A 27,880-nucleotide genomic window follows, 5' to 3' on the forward strand; every position below is an offset into this window, starting at 1 on the left:
TGAGACCACGAGGGTCCCAATAAGTGAAAGACGAAAGCGGGAAATCACAGATTTGACTATGGAAGCAGAGGTCATGACCTAATCGCTGGAAGGGGACACGAGCCCAGGGACACGGGTGGCCTCCAGAAGCTGGAAAGGGCAGGAAACAACTGTTCTCCTAGAGCCTCCAGAAACCTATTTCAGGTTACTGACCTCTGAAACTGTAAGAAAATAGATTTGTGGGGTTTTTTTTTTTTTTAGCCTCTGAAAAATCTGTTACAGCAGGCAGAGAAAACTAATACAGTACCATGGATCCTGAAGCAGAAGAAATTATTCAAGGTGATGCTACCTTGTGTTATTTAAGAAAATCGGCCGAGTGGGCTGACTATCTGGCAAGGGTCCCGTGGGTGACACGGGGGCTCCTGGGGCTACCGTCACTTGTGCTCAGCTGCAGGGAGTCAGGGGGGAACAGGGGCAGCCGCTGTGTCAAACTGCAGGGCCACTCATGGCGGATTCGCGGATGCGGTGACGCCTGGCGCCGGGTGGATGGCTCGTTCCTGCGCTGGTGCCTCTCACAGCTCCGCGACGTCTGCCTGGGTGCGCAGGAGGAAAGAGAAGCCTCCACACGCACCCCTCTAAATCATTATGGATCTTTGCTAAGTCATCTTCTTATCAACTGTTATGTGGTCGTCCAAGTCAACAACCCCGGGATTATCCCACTCCTCTGCCCTCGCAACCTGCAGCCCATCCATGAGAAAGCCTTTGACCTCGACCGGCACGAGCGCATCCAGATCAGAGCGCGTCTTGCCACCGCTACCCCTCCTGCCACCCACTCCGAGCTGCAGTCTCTCCCACTGGAATACTGACCCCAGCAGCTGCCAGCGGGTTCCCTGATGCCATCCTGCTCCCCTGCAGGGAGCTCTCCACCCAGCAGCCACGTCCTCTGAGAAACACAAGTCAGATCACGTCACTTCCAGGATAGAAACCTTCCCTTGTCTTATCACGACACAAGGAATAGGACACAAGCACTTTACCACCGTTCCCGTCACGATCTGGTTGTCCCATCTCATCTTCTGCTACTTTTTCTCTTGGCGTACTGCAATCCGACCTTCTTGTTATTCCTCAAAGACACCACTCCTGCTTAGGGGTTCTGCCCTGGTATAACGCCTGGGGGCTCTCAGTCGGGGTCTGCAGTGCCAACTTCACAGGACCCGTCTGGGAATGCCAACAGCCCAACACCTGGAGGCCCAGGGTGCCGTGGAAATATATAGGAGTCTCTAAGCAGAACCACCCTTTGTCTGGGTAGTTTGTGTTCTTATTTTTGAGTTGTGACAGCTTATATATTCGGATGTAAGTGCTTTGTCAGATGAGATTTGCAAGTATTTTCTCCTGGTCCTTTCATAATATTCTTCACAGGGTAACAATTTTTAATTTTGATGAAGTATAACGTTAATCTTTTCTCTTACACATCATGCTTTTGGTGTTGTATCTAAGAACTTTTCGTGTAAACCAAGGTCACGAAGATTTTTATCCTATGGTTTTGATCATTTTACATTTTAGTCTGTGATCCAGTTTGAGGTAAGTTCTGTGCAGAGCGTAAGGTTATAGGTTAATTTTTTTGTATATAGACGCCCAGTTGCTCCAGCACCATTTGTTGAAAAGACTGTCCTTTCTCCATTGAATGGCCTTTGCATGTTCATCAAAACCAGCGGCTGTTTGCCTGGGTGTATTTCTGGACTCTCCGTCTGTTCCATTATGTCTGTCCTTTTGCTGAGACCACATCGTCTTGATTATTGAAGTGTCAAAGGATACCTTAAGATCAGGTAGTGTTATACCTCCAACTGCTTTTTTTTTCTTTTAAATTTTATTTATTATACGAAAGTCATACACAAGTAATATAGAAAATTTGGAAAATTTTCTATATTAGAAAACTTTCTATATTATTTAGAAAATAATTTTTTCTATATAAAATTTCTAATAAAATTTTCTATATTATTTAGAAAATAATTTTATTTAAAATTTTCTAAATTTTCTATAAAATTTTCTATAATTTTCTATATTACAAAATTTTCCTCTAAAACAGGAAAACCAAAGAGGAAAATTACAATCACTTTATTCCACCATCCACAGATAACCACTATGGTTAACACTCTGGAATATGTCCTCAGTCTTTTTATCTGTTTTATGTACACAAGTACACACCTATATTAAAAAAAAACAAAATTGAGATTACATAATACTACTTTTATAACCTTTTTTAATATTCAAAGAGCATTTTTCTTTCTAGTCAAATGTTCTTCTACGTGACTTTTAAGGGCTGTGCAGTACTCCGCCATCTGGCTGGATACACAATAATTTACTTCAGCAATTCCCTATTGAAAATTTTCATTACAGCAGAAAAGAAACGAACCCCCAATCAGACAGTCGCTTTCCTTTTCTTCTCTATTGCAATGCTGGGATGAACATCCTATACGTACATCTTTAATGATCTCCTTAAGATAAATGATCAAATGTAGAATTATGAAGTCAAAAGCCATGGAAACTTTTAGGATGTTTGCCACTATCACCAAACTGACATCAGGAAGCCTGGACCACTTGGTACCCCATACGCAATATGTGGGGTGTTATTTTAGTACTACTTTGCCGATAACTGCGTCTTATTTTTTGTTACGGTTTGCTACGGGAAAAGTGCTCTCCTTTCATTAATTACTAATGAAGCACACATTTCTCTCCATGGTTTTATCCGTTCGGATGTCGGCTATGAATCGGCAGGTATGTCCTTTCACCGCCGGCTCCTGCTCCTTGAGGCTGTGTGTATAAACATCACAGGGTGGGGAAGGGGAAGCAGGTTGAAGCCAAGGACACCTTCACGTGGCCCCATCTCTGGGCCGAGTGGGAAGACTGGAGACAATCGGAGAGGCAAGCAGATGGCTGGACGCTCGTCCTGGATGGCAGTGGCTGTCGCCCTCCCCCTGGGGAGCTCCTGGCCTCTGTGGGCCCCTCTGCAGGATGCCCAGACGGGCCTGTGCCCTCCAGGCCTGGTCCTTCCCTGGCCTTCTGCTCGCCTCTGCGTTCCCAGGCTACTGCTCCTCATTTCTGCCCCGGGACGGGTGAGGATGGCAGAGCCGCACACCCAGGCCTGGAGGGAGACCCGTGGCCAGTGAAGCGAGGAGGGGGAGAAAGGACGGAAGCGAGGTCCAGGGACAGAGCGACCTCTGCAGCCAGACCGCCCACCCCCTCGACCGCAGTCCCGCACACGTCCAGCTTAGCCTGCAGAAGTGTGGGTTCAGTGACCTGCGGGCCCCTAATCTCTCTGTTTCTCACAAATGGAGACTAGGACCCAGCTCCCTACATACCTCCTGCCCCCAAACAGAGCAAACAGCTTCCTGCAGCCCCTGAACTTAGTCACCATCTCAGGCCGGGAGCCTGGGCCAAGGCTGAACCACACCAGAGCCCAGGAGTGAGACCGGATCAGGAGCTGGGGTGGCAGGTTTACACCGCCTGATGCCCCGGAGGGGGTCACATCCCACAGCCCACCTCTCCTGGATGATGGACGGGAGAACTTCCTGCCTGCACAGGCCTGAGCTGAGTCTCACACACTGTTCTGGAAAGTTAGGTGAGGGAAGGAAGAGCAGGGGCCGCTGGAACGCCATGGGGCCTGCAACCTGCTCCGGGGGGTGCGCGTGGGGAGCCCGCGACCACCTTTGCCTGGTGGGAGGTCAGTGCAGAGACTGAGCTGCCACCGGGGTGGGGAGGGGCCGCAGCTTCTGCGAAAGCTGCTTTGCTCCCACTGCAGCGGGAGGAGCGCCCGGGCTCTGAGTCTGCACAGGCGGCTCTGATTCCCTCGGGCAGGCTCAGCTCTGTGACTCCCCACCTCAGGGGGAGAAGCGGAGATGCGGGCGGGTCTGAGGGTCCCACGCAGAGGCGAGTATCCCTGAATCCAGAGTCTGGGCCAGACTCAGGAAATAAATACAGGGAAAGACAAGAGCGGGGGACGACTGCTCAGATGGGAGCTTCCTTGTGACCTTCTCCCTGAAGAGGAGTTTACTTTAGGGCATCACCTGGAGAGGCCAGTAGGAAAGGATGGGCACAAGGAGCAAGGGTGGGACACCTGGGTAGAGGGGTAGATGGGGTTTCCTTTGCTCCACTTCGTCCTGCTGTCACACAAAGACCAACCAACCCTGCTAGTCGGAGCCTCTCCCCACCCCCGTCCAGCTGGGCTCTCTAGTCTGAAGTTGTTCTCTCTGGCTGGTCAGGCTGGGTGAAGGCTCTCCAAGCGGACAGGGTCCCCTTCCAGAAGGGGTCATCACTCCCAGCTCCGTCACCTTCCAGATGAGGGGAAGCAGCTCCTACTCCTGGAAGCCAGGGGCCGGGGGCGTATACCTCCAGCTCTGTCCTTCTCTTCCAAAACTGTTTCATCTACTCTGTTCCTTTTTCTCCGTATACACATCTTAGAGTCAGCTTGTCCATATCATCAAAGAATTCTCCCGTGAGTTTGAGTGGGAATGTGTTAAATCTGCAGATCATTTTGGGGAGGAGCGGCATTTTAACCACACCGAGTCTTCCAATCCATGCACACAGTATGTCTCTCTGTTGTTTTACATCAGTGTTTTGTTGTTTCCAGCACACAGGTCCTGCACATCTTTTTCTGTTAGATTTGTACATAAATACCTCATTGTTGACCTTGTATTACTGTATCCTTGTTTCCCAACAATTTGCTGAACTCACTTATTAGTTCTGAGAGCTTTTTGGTATAGATTTCTTGCAATTGTCTACATAAACAATCATACTGTCTAAGAACACAGCTAGTCTCACCTCTTCCCCTCTAACCTAAATGCCTTTTATTTCGTTTTCTTGCCTTATTGCACTTAATCAATTCACTTACGTCATGTGGGCAAGGCTCCTCCCTCAGGGCAGGAAGGCCCAGGCGGGGAGTCTTGTCCGAGCCCTGGAATTTTATCAAATAACATGTTTTACTTCCTGCCTTGCTCACAGATAGTGGTTAATCCCACAGAGAGTGGTTAATTCCACATATGGTTACCAGAAGTTAAATGTGCACCTGGCTCCGTTTCCATGTGTGATTAGTGGGAGAACATTGGCAGGACACGAAGCAGAAACACAGGGGGCACCCAGGCAGCGGTCTCCACGCCTGGCAGCAGTAAACGCCGGCCCTCATGCCTGACCTCTCTGCTGGCTCTACATTCCAGGAGAACAGGCTGGGCACAGAATCAAGTACAGCTGCCTGGCCTCATAAAAGATAAAGAACATCTCTCCCTCTGAGACACCAGGGAAGGAAGAGGTGACTGATAAACAGACAGAGACACTGTGAACTGGAGAGAAGGCAAATAGGATTTTCATGCACGGAAGCTGGAGTTATTAGTGACATTTCATACAAATAAATGTGGATCGGTACTCAGACATAATTAGGTAAGGTAATCCCCAATTGCCGCCTATGCAAATAGGACTTTTGGGGGGAATTTCAGCCTTCTCCACTTCATGACTCTAAGCACTAATGTCCTAAACCTCTTGTACTGGACTGATGCAGGGTTAAATCATGACGAGGGAAAAAGACCACCTCTGTTCTTGAAAATATATCTACAGTTTGCTTGTGTATTATAATTCTACCAGTTTAAATTAACACAGTATTAATATAACACCATGCTTAGGGGAAGGAGAAGGGAGGGTGGGTACTTAGCGGATGCAAAATGGAAACGCAAGTAACAAATGATGCTATCCTCAGACAGCAACGCTTTGGAGTGACCACAGGTTGGGGATCAAAGTAAAAACAGAAAGAGTAACAAACAATTTCAATTTCAAGAATAATGAAAACAAGGATTAAAAAAAACCCCAGGGGCTTCCCTGGTGGCGCAGAGGTTGAGAGTCTGCCTGCCAATGCAGGGGACACGGGTTCGAGCCCTGGTCTGGGAAGATCCCACATGCCGCGGAGCAACTAGGCCCGTGAGCCACAACTACTGAGCCTGCGCATCTGGAGCCTGTGCTCCGCAACAAGAGAGGCCGCGACACTGAGAGGCCCGCACACCACGATGAAGAGGGGCCCCCGCTTGCCGCAACTAGAGAAAGCCCTCGCACAGAAACGAAGACCCAACACAGCTAAAAAAAAATAATAAAAATAAATTAATTAAAAGAATTCTTAAAAAAAATTAAAAAATAATAATTAAAAAAAAAAACCCCCAAACCCTACATTTAATGCAGAGAAATAAGGGCAAGTAATGTTAAAGATAGATATGCATAAGATAAAACATATCCAAACAGGATTAAATGAACATGTTTCACCCTAAGTAAATCCATCTGTGAAAACAATCACTGAATTCCTTTGGCTTTTTAAACCATCGTTAACATAGGTCACATTATTTCTTGGTCAAACACGGAAGAAAGTGCATTTGACTGTGAGAACATGCACTGGACGTTTTCCGTCCAAGTCTGCCCTGATCTTGTGTCTGCCCGCGGCTGCGAGGTCTGTGTCTGGAAGGCTACCTGCCCGTCCTCCTGGGGACCAGCAGTGGCTGGCGGTGAGGAGCCAGAGGGACCAGAGCGGGAGGAGAGGAAGCGTGATAACACGGATGCAGGGCCACCACCCGGCCTGACCAAAGCCATCGGACGCCCTGTTTCAGGACACTAACCCAGACGCGTGCTTCGCTGACGCAGCGGCTTTCCCACTCGAAGGAGAGAATCCAGCCGCCGCGTGCGATGCCCGGCGGCAGCGGCGCGTTCTGGGTGCGGCGGGGCTTCGCGGCGAGCACGTGCGTGGGGCGGCCACACACCTCCCCGGCCAAGGAGAAGCCCTTCCGTTTATCCACAACCTGGATGACCACGTTCTGCTTTCTGCCAGATAGGAAGAAAAACCAACGCAATGCATGTGCTTCCCGAGCAGAAACATCGAGGTGATGGCAATGAATTAAAACGTAAAAAACCGGAAGAATTCTGCATCGATGTCGGCTATGGCGCTCATGTCAATTTCTTTGCCGTCGATGACTTGAAATGTGGGGAGATAAAAAATTTCAGATCTCAACTCCAACCACCTATTCTAATGGCTGAGAAAACGGTGGCCCCAACGCTACCAGGGGTTTCCCCATGTGCCCGGGGTGGGGCAGGCCAGCATCCCACACCAGACCTCCTGACACCTGCCCAGACACCACGGCAGTTATTTACTTCTGTGTCCCGTTTGAACCAATTTGTGCATGGTCAGGACCAAGCGTCTCACTCATTTTATTTGGAAAATATAACATTTGCTGAGAGTCAAACACATCGCTTTTCTACTAAGAGGGGGAAAAAGGGGTCCTTTTTATTAAGTCATCGGATCAAATCTCAGGGCAAATTTCACAAAGCTCATCAGTGTTTATCTTCTGGTCTGTCATTCCACTAATGCTTTAAGAACCCTTTTTTTCTCTTTAAATAGTCTTCCTCTCTAACTTCCTTCCCAAACAACTCTCCACTTTTCCTCTCCCTCGGTCTCCAGGCAAGTTTTGGAAATCCCCGATGAAACACAAACAATATGCAGGCTTTCTGAGCCACACTATGACGTGAACAGTGAGTTAAGAAATAAACTTCTCTCTTCTCCAAAAATTATACTCCAAAGGGAAGGAGGAAGTTTTGTCCATGCTTGTGCAGACCGTCTCTGACAATCCCCCATCACTTTACAGCATTTCTTATTTTTATCACCAATGAACTTGGGTTTGCCAATCACAAGGACCCGTTTCTCCACTTGTGAAATGAAAGGCTTGACCTCTACCCTGGTGAGAAGTTCTCAGGGATCCCCAGGGTACAGAAGATGGATGGGTCAAGGTCGGGTCCCATCACCCCTTCAACCAGAGGATCTGTGCTTATTGGGGTTGTGGAAAATATTAAATTGGGGGGACAAAAGGCAAAGAAAACAAAAACAAAAACAAAAAGAAGTGAAAACCTCTAACCCAGAGGCTCTTCAGGAACCTCGTTTGTTCCTGCATATCTATGATTTTCTCATTCCAAGTCTGGGAGCTGCTGGCTATTTGTAGATGTGCTAATCAATAACAAGGATCTTTTCAAGACAGGGCTAATCAATATGGCCTCAGAACGTCTAGGTCTTGTTCTTACCTTCAGACAAGAAGTATATGTGGCGCAAGAAAGAATAAAAAAGAGAATATGGCCTAAATGAAGAGTTTGATTTTCAAACCTTCAACTGGGAAAATAACTAGTTATCAGTGTTTTTTTTTTTTTTAATTTGGGGCAAAAATATAGACTCTTAAAAATGCTAGACCTGCATTCAATATTCATTTCTGTATTAGACTATTTAGGATGACCAATATATTTCACAAGACATTAACAGAAATTGTGAGTGTGCTCCTTTTTCACTAGGTAATGTGGTTTGAACAACCAGTCCTTTTAACTTCATGCCACAGGTGGAAAGGGATCCCACTACAGAAAGTGTTGGAAGCATGCACTCTTTTTGCAGCCTGTTTTTCACTGAGATGCCCCAATGTTTTGATCAATGTCTTAAAGCCCTAAAACCTCTGATAGATACAAAAAACACAGTTTTCCCCTTTGCACGAGAATTCAAAAATCTGTTGCGAAGAATATGGCACTGTATTTTTGTTGGATGTTCTATATCGTGCTAAAAGTTTAAGGATGGTGATAAGAGCACGCCAGCAAGCTGTGAACTCTCCCACAAGATGTGCACACAGCTGCTTTACCGCAGCGGTAGAAAGCTTACCACCAGAGCGTTTCTTTAAGACCTTTAAGGGAAATGCTTCCACCGGTGAGGCTCCGCTTACGGGGCCTTCATGGGGTGGGGATGGCGGACATGCAGAGCCAATAGGTACGAGACAAGCAAGAGAACAGTAAATACTATAACGCCTCCAAATGCTGTCCAAACCACTCAAGAGGTCTTCAGTGCTAAACTGTTCACAGTCTTTTAACCACCTCTTTTATCTCCAGTGATCGTCTAACTCCAATACTAAGGATCTAGAGTCACAGCAATACAGCACAGAGGTATGAGCTGCCCAAGAGCACAGCAGCACATTATATGAACGAAAACTCTAAAATTTTATATTGAGGAGAAAGTTATCAAAACAATGAGTACTTACTCAGATGGCATGCTTGTCATGACTAATGTTCTTGTTGGCTAGAGATGTCAAAAGAGAAGGAACAAAAAACAGTCAAAAATATAAAAAATATTTTTCCCACAGAAATAAACTTTAATATGTTTTCTGAAAAGTTACATCACTTAAAAGTAAACATTTAAGCATATATCAAAGGAAAAAAACTTTATATTCCTGGAAAAAAAACAGCCCAAGAGATAGAAACTCAGATACTATCCCCAAACCAACCCAAAATAATCCAGGACATGAGGTGGAAGAGAAAAAAAGTTTCCCTCCTGAAGTTCGTCCTACCAGTTGGCTAGCAGACCTCCCAAAGTGCCAAACTGTGAATAAACTTCCAAGGAAGGAGAGGGTAAGAAAGGCGTTTTTCTTGCAGGCTTAGAAACCATTTTTCCTAAGGCTTCTAGGCAACCATTTTCTTGTCTTGGACACAGGTACACAGTAATGTGTGTACCTGAGTCAAGCAAATTCTTTAACTCCTTCCACACAAAAGCACAGATAATGGGACTGCTTATTTATGTGTTGGCATCTCCTATTAACTGGAAATGTAAAATTTTAAAAATAAAAGTTTAAAAATACTTTTTACTTGTATAAAAAATGCATGCTGATGGCAAAGAATTAAATGCTTTAAAAATATGTAATTAGATATATAAATTCCCCCATAGTTCCACCAGCCAGAAATGACAATCATTTAATATCAATAATTTGATATATATTAAGCCAAATGTTCTGTTTATTTAAAAAACAAATGTGAACACACGTTATTCATACACTCTCTCAGCTCACATGATGTACCTCAAATGCATCCAGCTGCTTGGTATAACCACGAACCCACCATGGCACACGCGTTGGTGCCCTGAATGGTCCTGTGCATGAATGAGGAGGAACCAAAGACACCCAGAGGACCTGGGGACACAGGATGGGACTGAAGGGCCTGTGAGCCCCATGGGTGTATCGAGGGAGCGTGGAGGAAGAGATAAGATGAATGAAAAAGATACTCAAAGGAAGCCATCTCACAAGTGGCAGATGAGCAACCCAGCAATGGATGACGCCGCCCTATCCTTTAGATAACCCTCTGGATCATCCTGTGTCAGCTCTCCTCTGTTTCGGGTACGCGTGGAACGTGAGCACAGCTCCCTGGGTTGAGTCTGGAGACAAAGCCTTCACGGAGGCTTCTCTCTCTTCGCTGAATAAGAGTCTGGCTTCAGTGTCACCCTGGAATGATGACTACACAGGCCCAGTGGTGTGGCCACATCCAAGTAAAACCCAGAAGGAGGCCATTCCAAGGCACTTACTTTCTTCTGGGGAACCATCCAAAGGACGCCTGTAAGGTTTCATCGGTGGGAAATACTCATTTCTAGAACGAAGGGATGAAGGGGAATGGGAAGAGGAAGTTCTCCTGACTTCGGCATCACTAGGCTTCGTCTCCGTGACCGCACCTCAGGCTGCTTCTCTTCTTTACCTGCACTCACTGCCCACGTGGCCTCTCACACAGCCTCTGGGCTTTATACAGCAGCAACAGGCCAAGCAGTCCCAGTTCCACGTCTCTAGCTCAGACCTGCTCCTTGGTGCCCTGACTCAAAGACTCCACTGTCTATCTGACTCCTCTGTCAGGAGGGCCAATAAGGATCTCAAATGTGACATGCCCAAACCCAAGCCACTGCTCTAGTCAGGCAATTAAGCAAGAAAAAGAAAGAAAAGACATCCAAATGGGAAAGGAAGAAATAAAACTACCTCTGGTCACAGATGAGAAGATCTTACATGCAGAAAACCCTGCAGTATCCAGAAAAACTGTTAGAACTAACAAATGAATTTAGCAAAGTTGCAGGAAACAAAAACAATGCACAAAACTTAGTTGTATTTCTATAATTAGTCATGAAAAATCTGAAAAGGAAACTAAGAAACCAATTCCATTTGTATAGCATCAAAAAGAATAAAATACTTAGGAATAATTTAATAAAGAAGATGCAAGCCTTGTACACTGAAAATTTTTTTTTTAATTGCTGAAAAAATTAAAGATGACCTAAATAAATGGAAAGACAGCCTGTGTTCATGAATTGGAAGACTTAATATTATTTAGATGACAATGCTTGCCAAAGCAGATTCAATGTAATCTCTATAAAAATTCCAATGGCAATTTTTGTAGAAATGGAAAAATCCATCCTAAAATTCACATGGAATTCCAAGGAAACCAAGTCAAAACAATCTTGAAAGGGAACCACAAAGATGGAGGTCTCACACTTCCTGATTTCAAAATTTACTTACAGGGACTTCCCTGGTGGCACAGTGCTTAAGAATCCTCCTGCCAGAGCAGGGGACACAGGTTCCAGCCCTGGTCGGGAAAGATCCCACGTGCCGCAGAGCAGCTAAGCCTGTGTGCCACAACCACTGAGACTGCACTCTAGAGCCCACGAGCCACAACTACTGAGCCCACACGCCTACAGCCCGTGCTCCGCAACAAGAGGAGCCACCGCAATGAGAAGCCCACATACCGCAACGAAGAGTAGCCCCCGCTCGTCGCAAATAGAGAGAGCCTGCACGCAGCAACGAAGACCCAACGCAGCCAAAAATAAATAAATAAATCTATAAAAACAAAACAAAACAAAACTTACTACAAAACTACAGTATTCAAAGTGTGTGGTACTGTCATAAGGATAGATATGAAAAGAGAATTGAAACTCTGGAAATAAACCCTCACATCCATGGTTAACTGATTTTTTACCAGGTTGCTAAGACTATTAATGGGTAAAGAATAGTCTCTGACAAATGATGCTGAGAGAAGTGGATATCCACATACAAAAGAACAAAACTGGATCTTTGCCTTACACTATATACAAAAATTAACTCGAATAGACATTTCTCTGAAGAAGATAAGCAAATGGCCCATAGCACATGAAAACCACTAGTCATTAGGGAAATTCAAACCTAAACCTAATGAGATACCACTTTCTAGCTACCAGGATGGTTCCAACAACAAAAACAACAACCAAAAAAAAAAAAACCTCCCAAAACAGCAAGTGTTGATGATGGTGTGAAGTTGGAAGCCTCATATGCTGCAGGCTGGAATATAAAATGATGCAGCCACTGTAGAAAACATTTGGTGGTTCCTCAAAAAGTTAAACATAGAATTACGATACGACCAGCAAATTTACTCCTGGAATACATCAAAAAGAATTGAAAACAAGGACTCATATACTTGTATGTGAATTTTCACAAGAGTATTAGTCACAGGAGCCAACAGGAGAAAACAACCCAAGTGTCCATCAACAGGTAAATGGATAAACTAAATTTGGCAGATACATACTATGAAATATTATTCAGCCACAAAAACGAATGAAGTTCTGATGTATACAACATGGATGACGCTTGAAAACATCACGCTTAAGAGAAAAAAGCCAGACATAAAAGGACAAATATTGTGTAATTCTACTTATAAAATATCTAGAATAAGTAAGTTCATGGAGACAGGAAGTAGATCAGAAGTTACCAGGGTCTGGGGGTGGGGTGGGAACCGGGAGTTATTGCTTAATGAGTACAGAGTTTTAGTTTGGATTGAGGAAAATGTTTTGGAAATAGCGGTGATAGTTGTACAACATTGAACATTGCCACAAAACTGAACACTTGAAAATGGTTAAAAATGGCAAAATTTTCTGTTACATATATTTTATCATGATAAAAGAAAACAACGAAACTACTGATCTTCTCTCCCAAACCTATTTCTTCCACAGCTTCATTTGTTAATGGCAATTCTGTTCTTGCTCAGGTCAAAAGCATTTTCATCATTTTTGACTCTCTAATTTTTTCTCATGCCCCACATATGCAACTGTGACCTGAAACAAGAAGGCTGCCAGATATTTCTCCAGCAAAGAGGGGTTTATTCAGGATCCGCAGAAAATTGCAATTCCACGTGGGCAACCACGGCGGGTCACGTGCAAGTCCCCTTGGGGCAAACAAAGGAGAATGGCTTTTATAGAGCGAAAGCTGAATTGGGAGAGCTATCTCAACAGAGTCCATGGCTTGTCCCTGGCTGTCTCCCTGCCAGGAAAGAAAAGGAGTCCCTCTTCTTCCTGTTGGGCTCTGCTATCACTGCAGGGCGTGATGGGGTTTCTGTTTATTAATGTCATGTACAATCCATTGACACATCCTATCAACTCAACCTTCCAAATGTATCCAAAGTCAGACCCCTTCTCATCACCTCCACCCCTAACATCCCATGTCTCACACAGATGAAGTGATGTTACTGTCAAAGCCCCTTAAATCATCTCCTTGCTAAAATCCTGAGCCTCCAATTTCAATACTCAACATAGAAGCCAGAGTCGTGCTATTTAGACTTAGATCATTTCACTCCAATGGCGTCACATCTCACTCTGAGTACAAGGCCCTTTACAAGAGTAAATGTATCTGCTTATCTGATCTTATTTTTAAAAATTTATTTATTTTATTTATTTATTTTTGGCTGCGTTGGGTCTTCGGTGCTGCACAGCACGCGGACTTTCTCTAGTTGTGACAAGCGGGGGCTACTCTTCGTTGCGGTGCGTCGGCTTCTCATCACGGTGGCTTCTCTTGTTGCAGAGCACAGGCTCTAGGCGCGTGGGCTTTAGTAGTTGTGGCCCACGGGCTCAGCAGTTGTGTCTCACAGGCTCTAGAGTGCAGGCTCAGTAGTTATGGCTGGCACAAGGCCTTAGTTGCTCCGCGGCATGTGGGATCTTCCCGGACCAGGGCTCAAGCCCATGTCCCTAGCATTGGCAGGGGGATTCTTAACCACTATGCCACCAGGGAAGCCCCTTATCTGATCTTATAAATTAGAAATTGGAAAGTATATCCAGTATAATTCTCTTGATTAATCAAGGAAGCTCCTTAAAAAATGACCTGTACTGATATCAGCAAGTTACTTAGAAATGAACAATAAAATAAGATGGTTGATGGAGAAATGGATAGATATATGATAAAGTCAATATAAGAAAGAGTTGGGAATTCCCTGGCAGTCTAGTGGCTGGGACTCCACACACTCACTGCCAAGGGCCCGGGTTTGATCCCTGGTTGGGGAACTGGAATCCCACAAGCGTCGTGGCACGGTCAGAAAAAAAAAAAAAAGAAAAAAAGAAAAAGAAAGAGAGTTGGTTGTAGAATCAAGGCTGGAGGAAAAAATTGAGAAATACTTTTAAATGGAACAAAAGACTGTTGGGTGTCTTCAGTGGAAAACTGTGCACTGTTTGTCACACTTACCCTTCAGGGTTACCTGATTCTATGGGGTTTATGCCTTTGGTTGTTTTTGAGCTACTTTACAACTCTGTTTAGTGTAGAAAACTGAAAGTAATGCAAATAATTCTTATCTATAGAAATGCAAAGTCTGTCCCAAGGAGGTTTAACTGACTTTTGGGGAAAAAAGCCAGCTCTGGATGTGTTAACAAGGCCATTTCAGAACTCCTGTGGTCCATCCATGTGTCTGCTCTGTGGATTCTCCTCTGAACAGGACAAAACAGCTTTCTGGTTCCATCACTAATTAATGAGTTAAGTAATGCATTCATTTTCTGTTATTAAGAGAGTTATGATGTGCCTTTAGAAAAACTCATCTTTCAACGGTCTTGAAGGTCTCCCACTGAGACGCCCAGCAGGTTTATCTGAAGAGGTCGGTAAACGTCATCACCAGTGAAGGACACTCCATGGGCAGCTTACCTCCAGGCACACCTTTCACTGGCTCCAGAGGTGAATTCAGTGGCAACAGAACATTTCTGACTCTCCGTTTTTCTATTTTAATTGTCCTCTCTACTAGTTTTTTGTCTGTTTCATTTCATTAATAGCTAAATTATTCTCTATCAGTGGAAACAGTGGAAACTGAGCAGGATCCTACAGGGCCCTCCTGAACACAAAATCCCCTGTGTGTCCCCTGTTTCCTGTTTGTAGAAAAAGGCTTTAGTCTCCTAGGCCTTCCCTGAGCTCCAAAGAGCAGACTCTGGCAGTTATTAATTACAGAAGTGAGGGAATGCAGAAACAAAGGAAAATCAGTCAAGAAACAATAAAACTGGGTCCTAGTTCATCCTCGAGGGACACACAGAATAATCTGACACCTATCTTTGAGCTGTTCTGCAAGAACTAAGCCCCCTCCCACCCCCACCCAGGTGGAGGATGGTGACCACAAGCACTTAGACCCCAGACTGGCTGGAACCAGAAGACCGGTGATTAAGCCTCCTAAACTACCGCCCTGTTACCTCACCGCCAACCAATCAAAAGAAAGTCATGCATCCTGCAGCCCTCCTCCCAAATGCTGCCTTTAAAAGCCCTTCTCTGAAAGCCATCGGGGAGCTCGGGTCTTCCAAGCATGTCCCCTTTGCTGAGCCCTGCAACAGATGCTGGACTTTCCCTCACCACAGCCTAGTGTCAGTAAATTGGCTTTGCTATGCGGTGGGTGAGTGGACCCAAGTTTGGTTCAATAACAAGTGTACAATCTTTCACTTTTTTTGTTTGAAAATTTTTATAAGAAAAAAGTTTAAACTATTATTCAGGTGAATATTTTGTTAACTGGCAAGGCATATGACAACTGTTGCAAAAACAACTCAGAGGGTCAAGTATCACATTATCCCTTATAGTACTTGAAGTGTAGCAAGCATTCAGCTTGCTCTGTTGAGTGGAATAGAATTTCTATACACAAAAGTTAAGGTATTTTTCCTCCTCTTAGAATGCTATCACTACTGGAAAATACCTTATAACAGTCAATTATACAAAAAGAATATATGAAGCATAAGAAATACAATCAGATGTTAGTAGACCCAGAATAAGACTGTAATTCAGGACAACTTTTTGCAGCTCACTTGTTAGCGATTTCGTATTTGACAGGCCACTTGGCCTTTCCTTACCTCACATGTCTCATCTAAGAAACGAGACAATGAATTACTCCTAGGGTGCTACGTGATTAATAATTCTGTTGAGAGCAGATATTAACCCTAGCAGTTTTTCAAATTAGAACCTTCACAGTATGTAATTTCATGAGAATACAAGCCATTTCTTTTTTGAAAAATAAATTTATTTATTTTATTTATTTATTTTCGGCTGCGTTGGGTCTTCGTTGCGGTGCGTGGGCTTCTCACTGAGGTGGCTTCTCTTGTTGCGGAGCATGGGCTCTAGGCACGTGGGCTTGAGCAGTTGTGGCACGTGGGCTTCAGTAGTTGTGGCTCGCGGGCTCTAGAGCGCAGGCTCAGTAGTTGTGGCGCACGGGCTTAGTTGCTCCACGGCATGTGGGATCTTCCCGGACCCATGTCTCCTGCACTGGCAGGCGGATTCTTCACCACTGTGCCACCAGGGAAGTCCCAAGCCACCTCTTAAGTTAGTCCTTTATCTATGTAACCTTTGCTACATGTCACATTTCAACGAAGGTAATAAAAATGGGGAGAAAGTTCGGCCACTTTATTCTCTGTTAATGATGACAACCTGACCCTCCTCCACCCCGGCCATGAAATCTGTATGTAAGGTGATATTCATAGCATACAAATCTAATAACAGTATATCTTATTTAAAATTATTGGAAAAGACCAAGAAAGACCAGCTAACATTTATTAGAACCAAACATATTCAGTGTTGAAAAATTAAATAGTCCTTTAAGACTGAGACCTGGATCTACCTGTCCTATAAGATGCATTCCCAGTCTATTCAAAGTTGATTCTCCATAACAAACTTGAACTTTATCTGATCCCTGTGCCCCAGAACCTAGAACACTGGTAAAGAGCTCTTCCCACCCTGTTATGTTCTTAGAAAAGCATAATTGAAAGGACCACACTGCTCTCTCCTTACTCCGAGACAGGACCCACCAGCACTCTTCCTCAGTGACTCAGAAAAGCCCTCCTCCATCCTCCCCATGATTCCCACGAGACTTGCTGATGACCCCCTGGTTTACCTGTCTCTGTAGAGCCCCAGGCTCCCCGCCTTTTCTTTGCAATGTTCTTCATTACTGAACATGCTCCCTATTACATCAGTCTGAATAGAATGATCTTCATTGTCTTGTGCATTCCCATTTTCTTGGCTCTGGTGCTGTGACTTGGAAGGGACTGGCCCCGTCTCCCCACCCAGGTAACCAGGGCTGAAGGTGTCCTTGTGCACCTTTCCTGAGTGGTGACCCAGGGTCCCAGTGTTAAGTCCAGATCCTGTCCTGAAGTCCAGATTCTTGTCCATTGATACCATGGTAAGAATTTGATTTTTATTCTTTCTGAGTGTTCACTCTGGTGCCAGCTTCTTTTGGTTTCATGGTTTGATCACCATAAACTGGTTGATGGTTCACAGAGATCTTGTCTTTGTTGCCTGATAGATGACAGAGAATCTGCCTTCTTAGTTTTTTCTGTTTATTTTTCTACTTTCAGCTCAAAACTATTAAGAATTTCATGCCACGAGGGAGTAGATATCTGGACTGAATTTTGTATTTCTGTGTTTATGCCATGAGAGAAATTTTGAGCTATGAGTGAAATTTTAAAATTGAAATTACAAGCTCTGGGTGTGTGTGTGTGTGCACGCACGTGCCTGTAATTCAGAAAGGCCATTCTCCCTCATCCTGAGAAAAGCATCCTGAGATGTTGTTACCAATTGAGATTATGAAATCTCTTAAAGAAGCTCTTGACTTAGAAATAAGTTGCCTATAAACTGAATATTCCTAAAATTCTCAAATGTTAAGGAAATTGAACTCTCAGTATTTTAAACAGAGCTAAAAAAAAGTATTCTTTCAAAAAATTTTTTTTGATTTCCTTATTTTCTTTTTTTTTTTAATTGGGGTATAGTTGATCTACAATATTATATTAGTTTCAGGTTACAGAATAGTGATTCAAAATTTTTATAGATTATACTCCATTTAAAGTTATTATAAAATATTGGCTATATTCCCTGTGCTGTACAATATATCCTTGTAGCTTATTTATGACGAGCCTGGTCCCTGGCTTACAGGGATCTTAGAGTAAGGGAGTAACTTTGCAGCAGGCCCAAGAACTATAGGATACAGTGGGGACCTCAGAAGAAAGGAATTCACCCAAATTTATAGGCACCGCAGGTAAAATCTGACAGCAAGCCCTTGGCTTGGCTTCCTTGCCCCAAGAGGCTTTTAAATGTTACAATCTAAGATTCCTTATGAAAACATCCTGCAAATCAAACCTAAGGCCTAGATGGTAAATTACCATTCTTGCTGCCCCTATGTAAACACAGCTAATGAGACCAGCCTTATTCTGTGATCATAAATAATCTTTCTTTGATTATTGGGGGAGGGACTATAGAAAAAAATTTTGTTTCTATGGGAAACTCTGCACTGTTTACAGCACACCATTCCAGGACTTCAGAGTCTAGCCATGTTCGCTGAGTTATTCTGCACCTCTGTGTAGACTGCAGGGACCTGATGCATGTGAAAACTCTGTTTTGTCTGGTAGAGATTTACTTGACTTCCTTTTCCTCTAGGGAAAAACCAGTTTCCACCCCTATCTGCATATTGGCCCAGATCTTGTTACCCTGCCCAAATTGCCCATTCTTACCAAACGGCCAGTTCTTCGGGTTTCTTTCACTCTCTGGCTACAGGCCCCCAAACTAATGTCTCGGCACCAGCAGGAGCTGGCACCAGTCTGCCCGGACCCCCCATCTGGACTCCAGTTATCTTGCAGCTGGCGCTTCTCCCCAGGATCTGAAGGAGCCCTGGGCACTGCAGCCCCACAACATGACCACAGGTGGGCAGGGTCCTCTCTGGACAGGCCACAGCATGGTCTGGCACATGCCTTTGTGCGAGAGGTAACCATGCCTGTGGCAGCCTCGCTCGAGACCCTCAGGACACTTGACAAGCTGTCCTGCAAAACCAACAGATGCTCCTCCAGCAACCCTGAGACCCCCTAGACCAGGTCCCTCAGGGCTCAGCTCCTGAGTCTTCACTATAATACAACCTTCTACATCAATTTGTTTTGCTCCTTTTCACTTTAGGAATCCCTCTTTCACAATGTCTGATATCCAGGACTCTAAAGCAACCAACATTTGCCATCAACAGATGGAACCAACACCTGCAAGAATCCCCTGGAGACTATGAGACTCAGCTTTGCCTCACTCAGAAGGTTTACGATCACTTCCAAGTTCTTTGCTGAGGAACCACATCCTTTGCTCTGGGACTGAGAACATGGAACCCGAGCCCTGAGCTCCTGGGAAATAGTGCTGGCTAGAAACACACCACCCTCGTATTTGAAGAGGCTAACCCCAAAGGACCACTCTGCTCTCCATGCCCTGCACCACCTCTCTTCCTCCACTGACTCAGATGAGACCATCTTCATTCTTGTCTTCGTTCCCAAAGACCCCTAGTGACGCCCTTGTTTACCCGGCTCTGTGAGACCCCAGCCCGCTCCTTCCCTTGAGTGTTCCCCATTAAAGAACGAGCTCCATATTACAGCGGTCTGAATACAAACAGCTCCCTAATTTCCGGTGCATTTTGTCTCTCACAACTGCTACAGTTTCGTTTTAACTGCCTGGGCACAGAGTTCTGAGAAAGGCTGTGAATACCCAAGATGCAATTGTCACATTAGATCTTCTACTGAAGTGTTTTAATTTCAAATGTCAAGTTTGTCCTCTTTGGTCAGTTTTGAATATAAACCCATGAAAACATGAGGAAATCCTTGAATAATTAATGGAAACAGAATGATCGTATCCTTAAGAAAGAATATAGTCAGATACCAAATATTCATTTAGTCAATAAATACTAAATAAGCCAGAATAATCTATCAAGCACAAAACCAGACACCAGAGACACAAAGAACAATGATTCCCGCCCTTAAGAGGGTGACAAGCTTTTTGATATAAATTATAATCCAGTCAAATTACAGGTATCATCAGATATACGTATAGTTGAGAGTACAAAGGGAAGAAAACTGTCTGCCTGAAGGGGGAAAGTGGTCAGGAAATCTTGAAGGAAAATGTGACCAAGCTAAGACTTGGAGGAGGAGGAGGAGTTTGGCAGGTAGGGTAAGATAGGAGGACAAGTACGCAAAGAAATGGATGTGACAGGAAGTGGCTCCTTTGGGAATCTGAGAGTAGTTTGTATGGATGCACCAAGATGTCACTTAGGAGACCAACATTCAGAATAAGACAAATCACTTGGAAATGGTAGGAGTTCACAGAGGGAAGACTTTTCCTAATTCTTAATAGGACGGTGGAAATGATACCCCTTAGTTTATATGTCTTGTGGGAGGTACCACTGATTTTCTCCTTATTTTTGAGACGACATTAAGAACTCTTTCATCATCTGCTATAGCTTATGATGGTAAGTTAACAAAACCACCAGACAATTCAAGGTACAACCTCTGATGTCTTCCAGCACTGCCTCTAGCGGGACATGGCTTGGAGGTCCAGGAACTTTACGTGTATTCGTGGGTTATCCATGGGTTTAGTTGCATTCATCAGACATGAGAAGAAACAGAAGCATAAAGCATGGATCTTAACATTTTAGTTATAAGCATGAAGGTCTCACCAATGAAAAAAATACAGGGAAACTGTATTATATGGACGACCTCAAGAAAAGTGGAAACCTTTATCTTATCATGTGCAGCATATTAATATAAAATGTAACCTTCCCACTCTTATTCTGCTCACATCTACTCACGGTTAAGCATGGCTAAGCATTTCAGGGTTTCTATCATAGAATGTCCATTACAAAGAAGAAAAACAACCCTTTTATGTTTTTAACATTGTTGTTTGTTCGTGACAAAAGAAAACATAGCACCCTGTCCCTTAAAAGGAAAACACTTGTCCAAATACAGCTATGCAGTAACAAAAGGTAATCAAAGCAAACACTGAGAGGTAATCATGTGAAATAATCCACTAACCAGTGAGGAACAACTCACAAATATGAAACGTTGTACTTAATTTTAGCAAAAGCATTTTCTGGAAGTTCTAAAGTGGTGAGTGGAGGTGGGGGTGTTGAAGATGAATATTTGGGAAATAGCCTAGTTGATTCTGTTTTAATAAGATCAAAGGGAGGTCAAATTAAACAAACGTACTTGTTTTATTAGTGATAAAAAAGAAACTTTAAAAATAAAACATTCTTTGAAATGTTTTGGCTTTAGGTACCATTTCATAAGTAAACAGTGGAAATGCTTCTCCTAAAAAAAGAAGTGAAGAGATAATCCACACATTTGCCGAAATTATTGATTTTGTTCACTACTAATATAAGCCCATCTAGATACAGGGGCGCTGCCAGAATAACATGTTTGCATGAGTTCTGACTATAGAGAAAAGTAAAAATGAGCAAATCAAATAGAACAAAACAGATTCTAGAAAATGTCTTCAAATCACATCCTGAGGATATTCTATTATCTAGATCCCTGGCAGCTATGTCATTTAAGTGTCTTCAGAAAGACTCAATCCACGGATACAAGAGGTCCCAGCGTTTTAAAATAAGCAGCTCACTAGATGTGTCCTTCATACTGTTGATACCCCTCCCCCCCTTTTTAATTTGATGATAAAGTCTATGCTCTGAAGCTGGGTTCACTGCAGGAAGTTGGGGCAGAAATCTTTAATGTTCTTATGTAAATCTATTTGTAACTTAATTGTCCCTTCCTTATATCTTTTTTTGCAGAGAATTATAGAGACTCTTAATATTCAGGGTTTTTTTTTCTAAAAAATGTAATACCTTTCTAAATGTTCTCGAACAATGCAATAATAAAACTGATCAGTAAAGCATCAGTATCAGTTTTGAATACTCATATTTTGGATAAAGATGAATGTTTACAGTACAAAAAGCAAGCATAGAGAAAATGTACATCTGAGGTATGCATCAATACCCAATTTGTTAAAAAAAATACACATATATCACCTCACTTATTAAGATGCTTTATCTAACAAAGTTAACATCTAACACTGAAACTCCCAGGGGTCTACGCGTCTACCCATCTCCTGGCCCTGAACGTATGGGGGACTAGAGGCAATGAAGCCCTAATATCAAGGAGCACACCGTTATGGACGGAATGTCTGTGTCCCCCCAAGTTCCTATGTTGGAATCCTAACCCCAAGTTGATGGTGTTAGGAGGCGGGGCCTTTGGGAGGTGATTAGTTTCTGAGGGTGAAGCCCTCATGAGTGGGATTAATGCTCTTATTAAAGGGACGCCTGAGAGCTCCCTCGTCCTTTCTGTTGTATGAGGACCCAGGGAGAAGAGAGCCAGATATGAACCAAGAAGACGGTCCTCACCAGACACCAGACCTGCTGGGCCTTGATCTTGGACTTCAGCCTCCAGAAGTGTTGTTTATAAACCATCCGGTCTGTGGAATTCCGTTACAGCAGCCTGAGCAGACCAAGACACCGAGAGCGCCCCGTCTTGTTTTTATGCAATCCATTTTCCACTCAGGGGAACCAGTTTCATGGAGAAACGGGGCCAGAGCAAGGAAAGGAAGCAGGAGCCCAGGTCATCTGAGTATTCTAGAAGGGAAGGAAGTGCATGAAGGGGAAAGGGGCTGGGGAGAGGGCAGCTCCAAGGGGCTCACACAGGCTCAACCTGGGACCACCTACCTGAACAAATGACAACCCGCCGAATGACGGGAGAATCTGAGTCCGTGGGGCGCGTGGAGGGAGAAGGGACATACGGAGCGTCCAGGAGGGCAGGGGCAGATGGCTGGCCTGAGCCTGGCTCTCATCCCCTGCCCGTCTCCAGTAGGCAGACAAGGACGGGCTTCAGGGCTCGACCCCTGCCGTGTGGCCTTTGAAAGAAACTTGCTCTAACTGCTCAGGTCCGGTGAAGGGCAGAAGTTCCTTCACCATATACTCTCAATATACCCTAAACTCACCAAGTCTGGCCCTTAGGAAACAAGAGGGGTAGATTTGGGGGAAAACATGCAACTTCATGGGATGTCCAGGCTAGAGCTTTTACTTTGAGACAAAGACACACTTTGTGTACACCTGAAACTAACACAACATTGTTAATCAGCTATGCTCCAATATAAAAATAAGAAAGAAAGAAAGGAAGGAAGGAAGGAAGGAAGGAAGGAAGGAAGGAAGGAAGAAAGAAAGAAAAAAAGAAAGAAAGAAAGAAAGAAAGAAAGAAAGAAAGAAAGAAAGAAAGAAAGGAAGGGAAAGGAAAGGAAAGAAAAGAAAAGAAAAGAAAAGAAAGAAAAGACAGCCCCCGCCCAGGCCCTGGTCCTTCGGGCTCCCACCACAGCCGCAGCCTCCGCCGTGGTTTTTGATTCCTAGTTTCCCATCCTTTGTCCCACCTTTGTGTTCAAACTTCACCCGAGGAGCTGGAGAAACATGGTAAAAAATACCAGAAACAAAGAAAAAAGCTGCAATCTGATCAATGCTGAGAAAGATTTCAGAGCCTTTTTTAAAATGAACAGAATTAGATTTTAACTTGTGAATTTATTCAGAAGTAAAAAGCAGAAGACATTTCTGCAGAAAAATAAGATAGCATAAATTCAAAAAGAACAGTTTTTGAAACTAAAGTCACTGATGATGAAGACCAGAGAAAGGACCCCCCCAGACCAGGCTGCCCCGTTTCACAGCCATTGTACGTTACACTGACTCATCATTGACAGATGAACTAAACCTGAACTCACATCCAAAAGCCACAAAGGCATATGCCAAAATCTATTTGAAATGCCTCCTATTTTATTTTCTAACAGTCTGTAATAATGCCTCATTGATTCTGAGTTGTGGTTTCATCTGTCATTCTTCCACTTAACTCCTTTCCATCTGAATAATGCTGTTTTCATTTCTTTTTTTTTAACTGCTAATATCCCATAATTCATATTCTTAAGTATTATTTGGAAAGCAATAACTTTGAACCCGAGTCGAGAGAGCTGAAGAGACTTAAGGAAAGAAGTAATAAATATCTGGTGACTGGAGAGGACAGCGCAGCTCCTCCAGAGAAGACAGGAAAAGCCTGCTTGGGAAAACCACCCACGTTTAAAGTGAGCTCCAGCTCTGTGGACAAACGGGTGCAGCCCTGCGTCTCCCTATGTGTGCGTCCTGGCGTAGCCTAGCAACATCTCAGACGCAGCCCTGGGTCCCTTGTCGCAACATCCCTCTGACGTCAGTGGAAAGAAGCCGTGAGGTCGGACGGCCCCCTCCCGCCTCCTCCCCGGGGCCCGCTCTTTGGCCGGGTCCTCGGGCTGCGCGGTTCCTTCCCCGGGGCGCGTCCAGCCATAACAAAGCTCGGAGGACCAGGAGGGCTTCTCTTCCCAGGGCTGTCTCAAGTGAGAGGAGGCTTTTTTCCAGAAACCTCCCAGCAAGACTTCCCTTCGCATCTCACTGGGCCGAAGTGAGTCATGTTCCCAAACCAGCTGCTGCTAAGAGAAGCAGAGCGACCACGGGTAGTGGCCGGGCGGTCCGAGAAGAGAGCGGGTGTGAGCCGGGGAGCCGGGCGAGGGCCGAGGGCCTGTAACCGACTCGCCGGCAGGAATGGCCCGCGCCGCGGCTGCTCGGTGAAGAATGAGTATTTACACGGGGAGGGCGGCGGGGGCGGAGGTGGACCCGGGACTGCACCCGTGTCTTTCTCTTCCTTCTCTTCAGTTCCTTTACTCCCAAAGAAGCCGTTCTGTTGGGTTTTTTTAAAGTTTCACGCTTGCTGCTACTTCGGCAAGTTACTGTTCTGCTTGAGGTTTTGCATATGTTTTTGAAAGATTATTTGGGATGCGGACCCGTTTTGAACTCTTTATTGACTTGGTTACAATGTTGCTCCTGTTGTATGTTTTCGGGTTTTTGGCCGCGAGGCAGGTGGGATCTCAGCTCCCCGACCGGGGATGGGACCTGCACCCCCTGCATTGGAAGGCGACGTCTTAACCGCTGGACCTCCAGGGAAGCCCCCATAGGTTTTGCATATTTTACAGAGATGAATTTGATATTTCTAAGCTAGGTTACCGTGGTTTACTCTCGCTTGGCTAACATCCCCCAAAGGTCCTACTTAGCAAGCTAGACCTTAGGAACCGTTAGCTGTGACTCTTCACATTTGGAAGGTGCATCTCAAACTGGCCCAGCCTGCCCAGTGACGGCCGGCAGATGGTAACAGGATTTCTGGCAGTTTCCTCTCTCGGCCTCGTGACCTCCGCAGGGGGTGGGGGGCTCTACCCTGGCCCCTACCTTGACGTGGCCCAAGATGACCGCGGGCGCCCAGGAGAATGGCCTCAGCGCCAGCCCAGTGGCCCTCACACCAACCACCTCCCGTACGGGACACACCTGAGGGTTTCTGAAGCACACACCTTAGACCACACACAACGGCAGCCACGGGGCACGGAAAATACAGTAAAGAAAAGGTGCTGCCGCTTGAAGATGCTCTTTGAATATTTTCTCTATAAATATTTTCTTCTCATACACAACAAGAAGAAAACAACACGCTAACAAAGCCAAAAGCAGTTGCTACACCACCATGAGGCCGCGGGTTTCCGGGGCTTCGGAGTCACATCTGGGGGCGGGAGCGACACCTGTCATAACGAACACATTTTCCCACGCCCCCATTGCCAGCTTTGGGCGCGCTTTGCCAGAAACGGTTCATCCAAGGGATGGCAGATCCTTGAAACACCCGTGCTAGAAATCTAGGGTGCCTGCAGTCTCTGCCAGCTCATCTCTCTAATTATCTGTCTTCAAAGGCCCCCCCAGGAGACAGGCCCCATCGGCAGCGGAGGCGGGAGGTGTCTGAACACTGGGGAGTTATTTCCGTGGAATTTACAGAGGGTGTCATCCTCCAGGAAGTGTGCCAATTCCCCCGAGTAGTAACAACATGCTCGTGCGGAATTGTCAAGAAACAAAATAAATATCACCTGTCATGTGGATGAGTCACTGCTATTTCAACTTGAAAGTTAAACTTAAAAACAAAGCGGCCCACCAGATTATACGCTTCCAGCCAAGTACACTATCTAATGGCAAAGAGCCAAAGTCCTGGAATTACTGCAGACTGTAAAAGCACACTCATGAAATCGTGGAGTCTCCAGTAGAGCTGTGAAGTGCTCATTCAGGGCCCTTTTCGAGGAGAGGAGACACTAGGGAAAAGAACACGAAACGTGGCTCAGATACCCGACTTCTTTATTCCGGAAGGCTTCCGTCTCCCCAGACCTCCTGGTCCCTGCCCCCAGACAGCCCACCCAGGCTGGACCTGCGCTCGAGCCCTCACGTCCGCCCTACGGCCCAGCATATCTTCTTGCGCCCCTGTGGCCTCTCTTCTACCTTCTCTCGGCTGCAAGCTTCCTTCTTCGGAGAAGGCCGACCCGGATAAGCTGTGATTCCAAACCTACTGCCCTCCCAAGAAGGGCTCGCTCGAGGTTCTCTCCAGCACCTCCGCGTGATGGCGAGATGGAAAGCTCTTTCTGGAAGAGGTCTTGGTGCTTGAGGAACGGCCACTATGAGTAGCAACAGTGAGCACGTTATGTACACCTCACGCAGGTCTCCTAGGAGAGCCCGGGTGTTTTCAGACAGTTGCAATGGTACCAGAAGAGAGAGGGAAGCAAATCGCCAGAGCAGGGATCGGGGACTGGGAAACGCACACCGTCTGCCTCCGGGTGAGGCGACGGGGGTTGATTTCACGCTAAAGACATAAAGAAACGAGGCTCCACCTAACCCTGTAACACAGGTTCTCACCTGGGAGGAGGATCGTCATGTCTGAACCATGTGGGGGGCTTCTCAAAAATGCACCCCAGCTCTCCCTCCCCCCCCATGCCCTGAGGTGCTGTTTTGGCCCAGGCATGACTGTGGTCAGTGAATCCAGGAAGAGACATAGTTTGGGCCATACTGGAACTTTGAGGGCCATTCTCATTACAGACACGTGCCAGTCTCTGGGGGGGCTAGGGAAGCGGGTGGCAGAGTGACCCCCCCCCAGTCTGCTTTGAGTCCGTATGTAGATGTCATCTTCACCCACATTTGTGCTGGAAAACAGAGCTAACTTTTGTTGAGTGCCCATGAATATCAGGGATCTATCGTCCTCAACTCTTTGCAGGTTTCGACTCATTTAATTAGCACAAACCCTTTGAGATTGGCACTATTATTATGCCTGTTTAATATAAAAGGAAGCAGAGGCACAGAAATACTAATTTACTTGTTCAATGTGACAGAACCACCACATAGTGGAGTCTGGCTCAGGAATCAACGCTTGTGGCAACAATGTCCTGCAATGGAAACCTTCCTTCTTTCACTAATACAAGGCCATTTCACAAGTTTAGGAAGAATATTCAAAAAGAAATGAGGTATATACTATGATGATTACAACATCACTGTGTGATGGTTAGAAGCACCAGAAAGGGTGTAAGATATGAACTCAAAAAGCAGAAGGGAAATTCGTGCAGCCCTTATTCACTCAGCAAATATTTACTAAACACCAATTTTGTGTGTTATACTGTATTACGATGAGTATTAAAAGATTAAAGCTTGTGTCCTAGGGGGCTCATATCCTAGTAAAAATGTGAGAACAAGCAATTATTGGAACATATGAAAACCATTATTCATCATTTGTTTTCTACTCTGTTTAAGAAACTTGGATATTTAAGCACTTGATCTAGTGTGTAGTGTCTTCTTTTTTTTTTTTTTAAAACCACGGTCAAAATAAGTGTACTTGTACAAATTGAAGTATTTGGCCGTTCATGTCTGTCTAAGCCTCCAAGCTTGTGAGAGCCACCTGGACACTTCCTGTGCTCTGACCCAGAGTTCACCCTCTGACGGGCAGTCCTGCTTGGCAGAGAGGGCCCCAAAGCAAGATTTAAAACCACAGCCACTAAGAAAAGCTGGGTTTTCTTGTCCAGTGGATGACTTACCTTAAAAGAAAAATTTGGGGGCTTCCCTGGTGGCGCAGTGGTTAAGAATCTGCCTGCCAATGCAGGGGACACGGGTTCGAGCCCTGGTC

The 27,880-nt window shown here is 45.1% G+C and overlaps 1 protein-coding gene across 8 annotated transcripts in view; it reads right to left on the reverse strand.

Annotated features, from left to right (window-relative positions):
- Positions 1 to 27,880, reverse strand: part of MCPH1 (microcephalin 1) — a 299,005-nt gene that overhangs the window by 216,268 nt on the left and 54,857 nt on the right. For 6 of the 8 annotated variants that reach the window (XM_036838451.1, XM_036838453.1, XM_036838457.1 and 3 more), the window contains one exon: positions 9,060 to 9,097. The exons of the other annotated variants lie outside the window; for them this stretch is intronic. In XM_036838451.1, the coding sequence (XP_036694346.1) occupies positions 9,060 to 9,097 (38 nt within the window). The remainder of the gene's footprint in view (positions 1 to 9,059; positions 9,098 to 27,880) is intronic. 8 annotated transcript variants of the gene reach the window in all.

The sequence above is a fragment of the Balaenoptera musculus genome, chromosome 21 (assembly GCF_009873245.2).
Source record: "Balaenoptera musculus isolate JJ_BM4_2016_0621 chromosome 21, mBalMus1.pri.v3, whole genome shotgun sequence".
Lineage (NCBI taxonomy): Eukaryota > Metazoa > Chordata > Mammalia > Artiodactyla > Balaenopteridae > Balaenoptera > Balaenoptera musculus.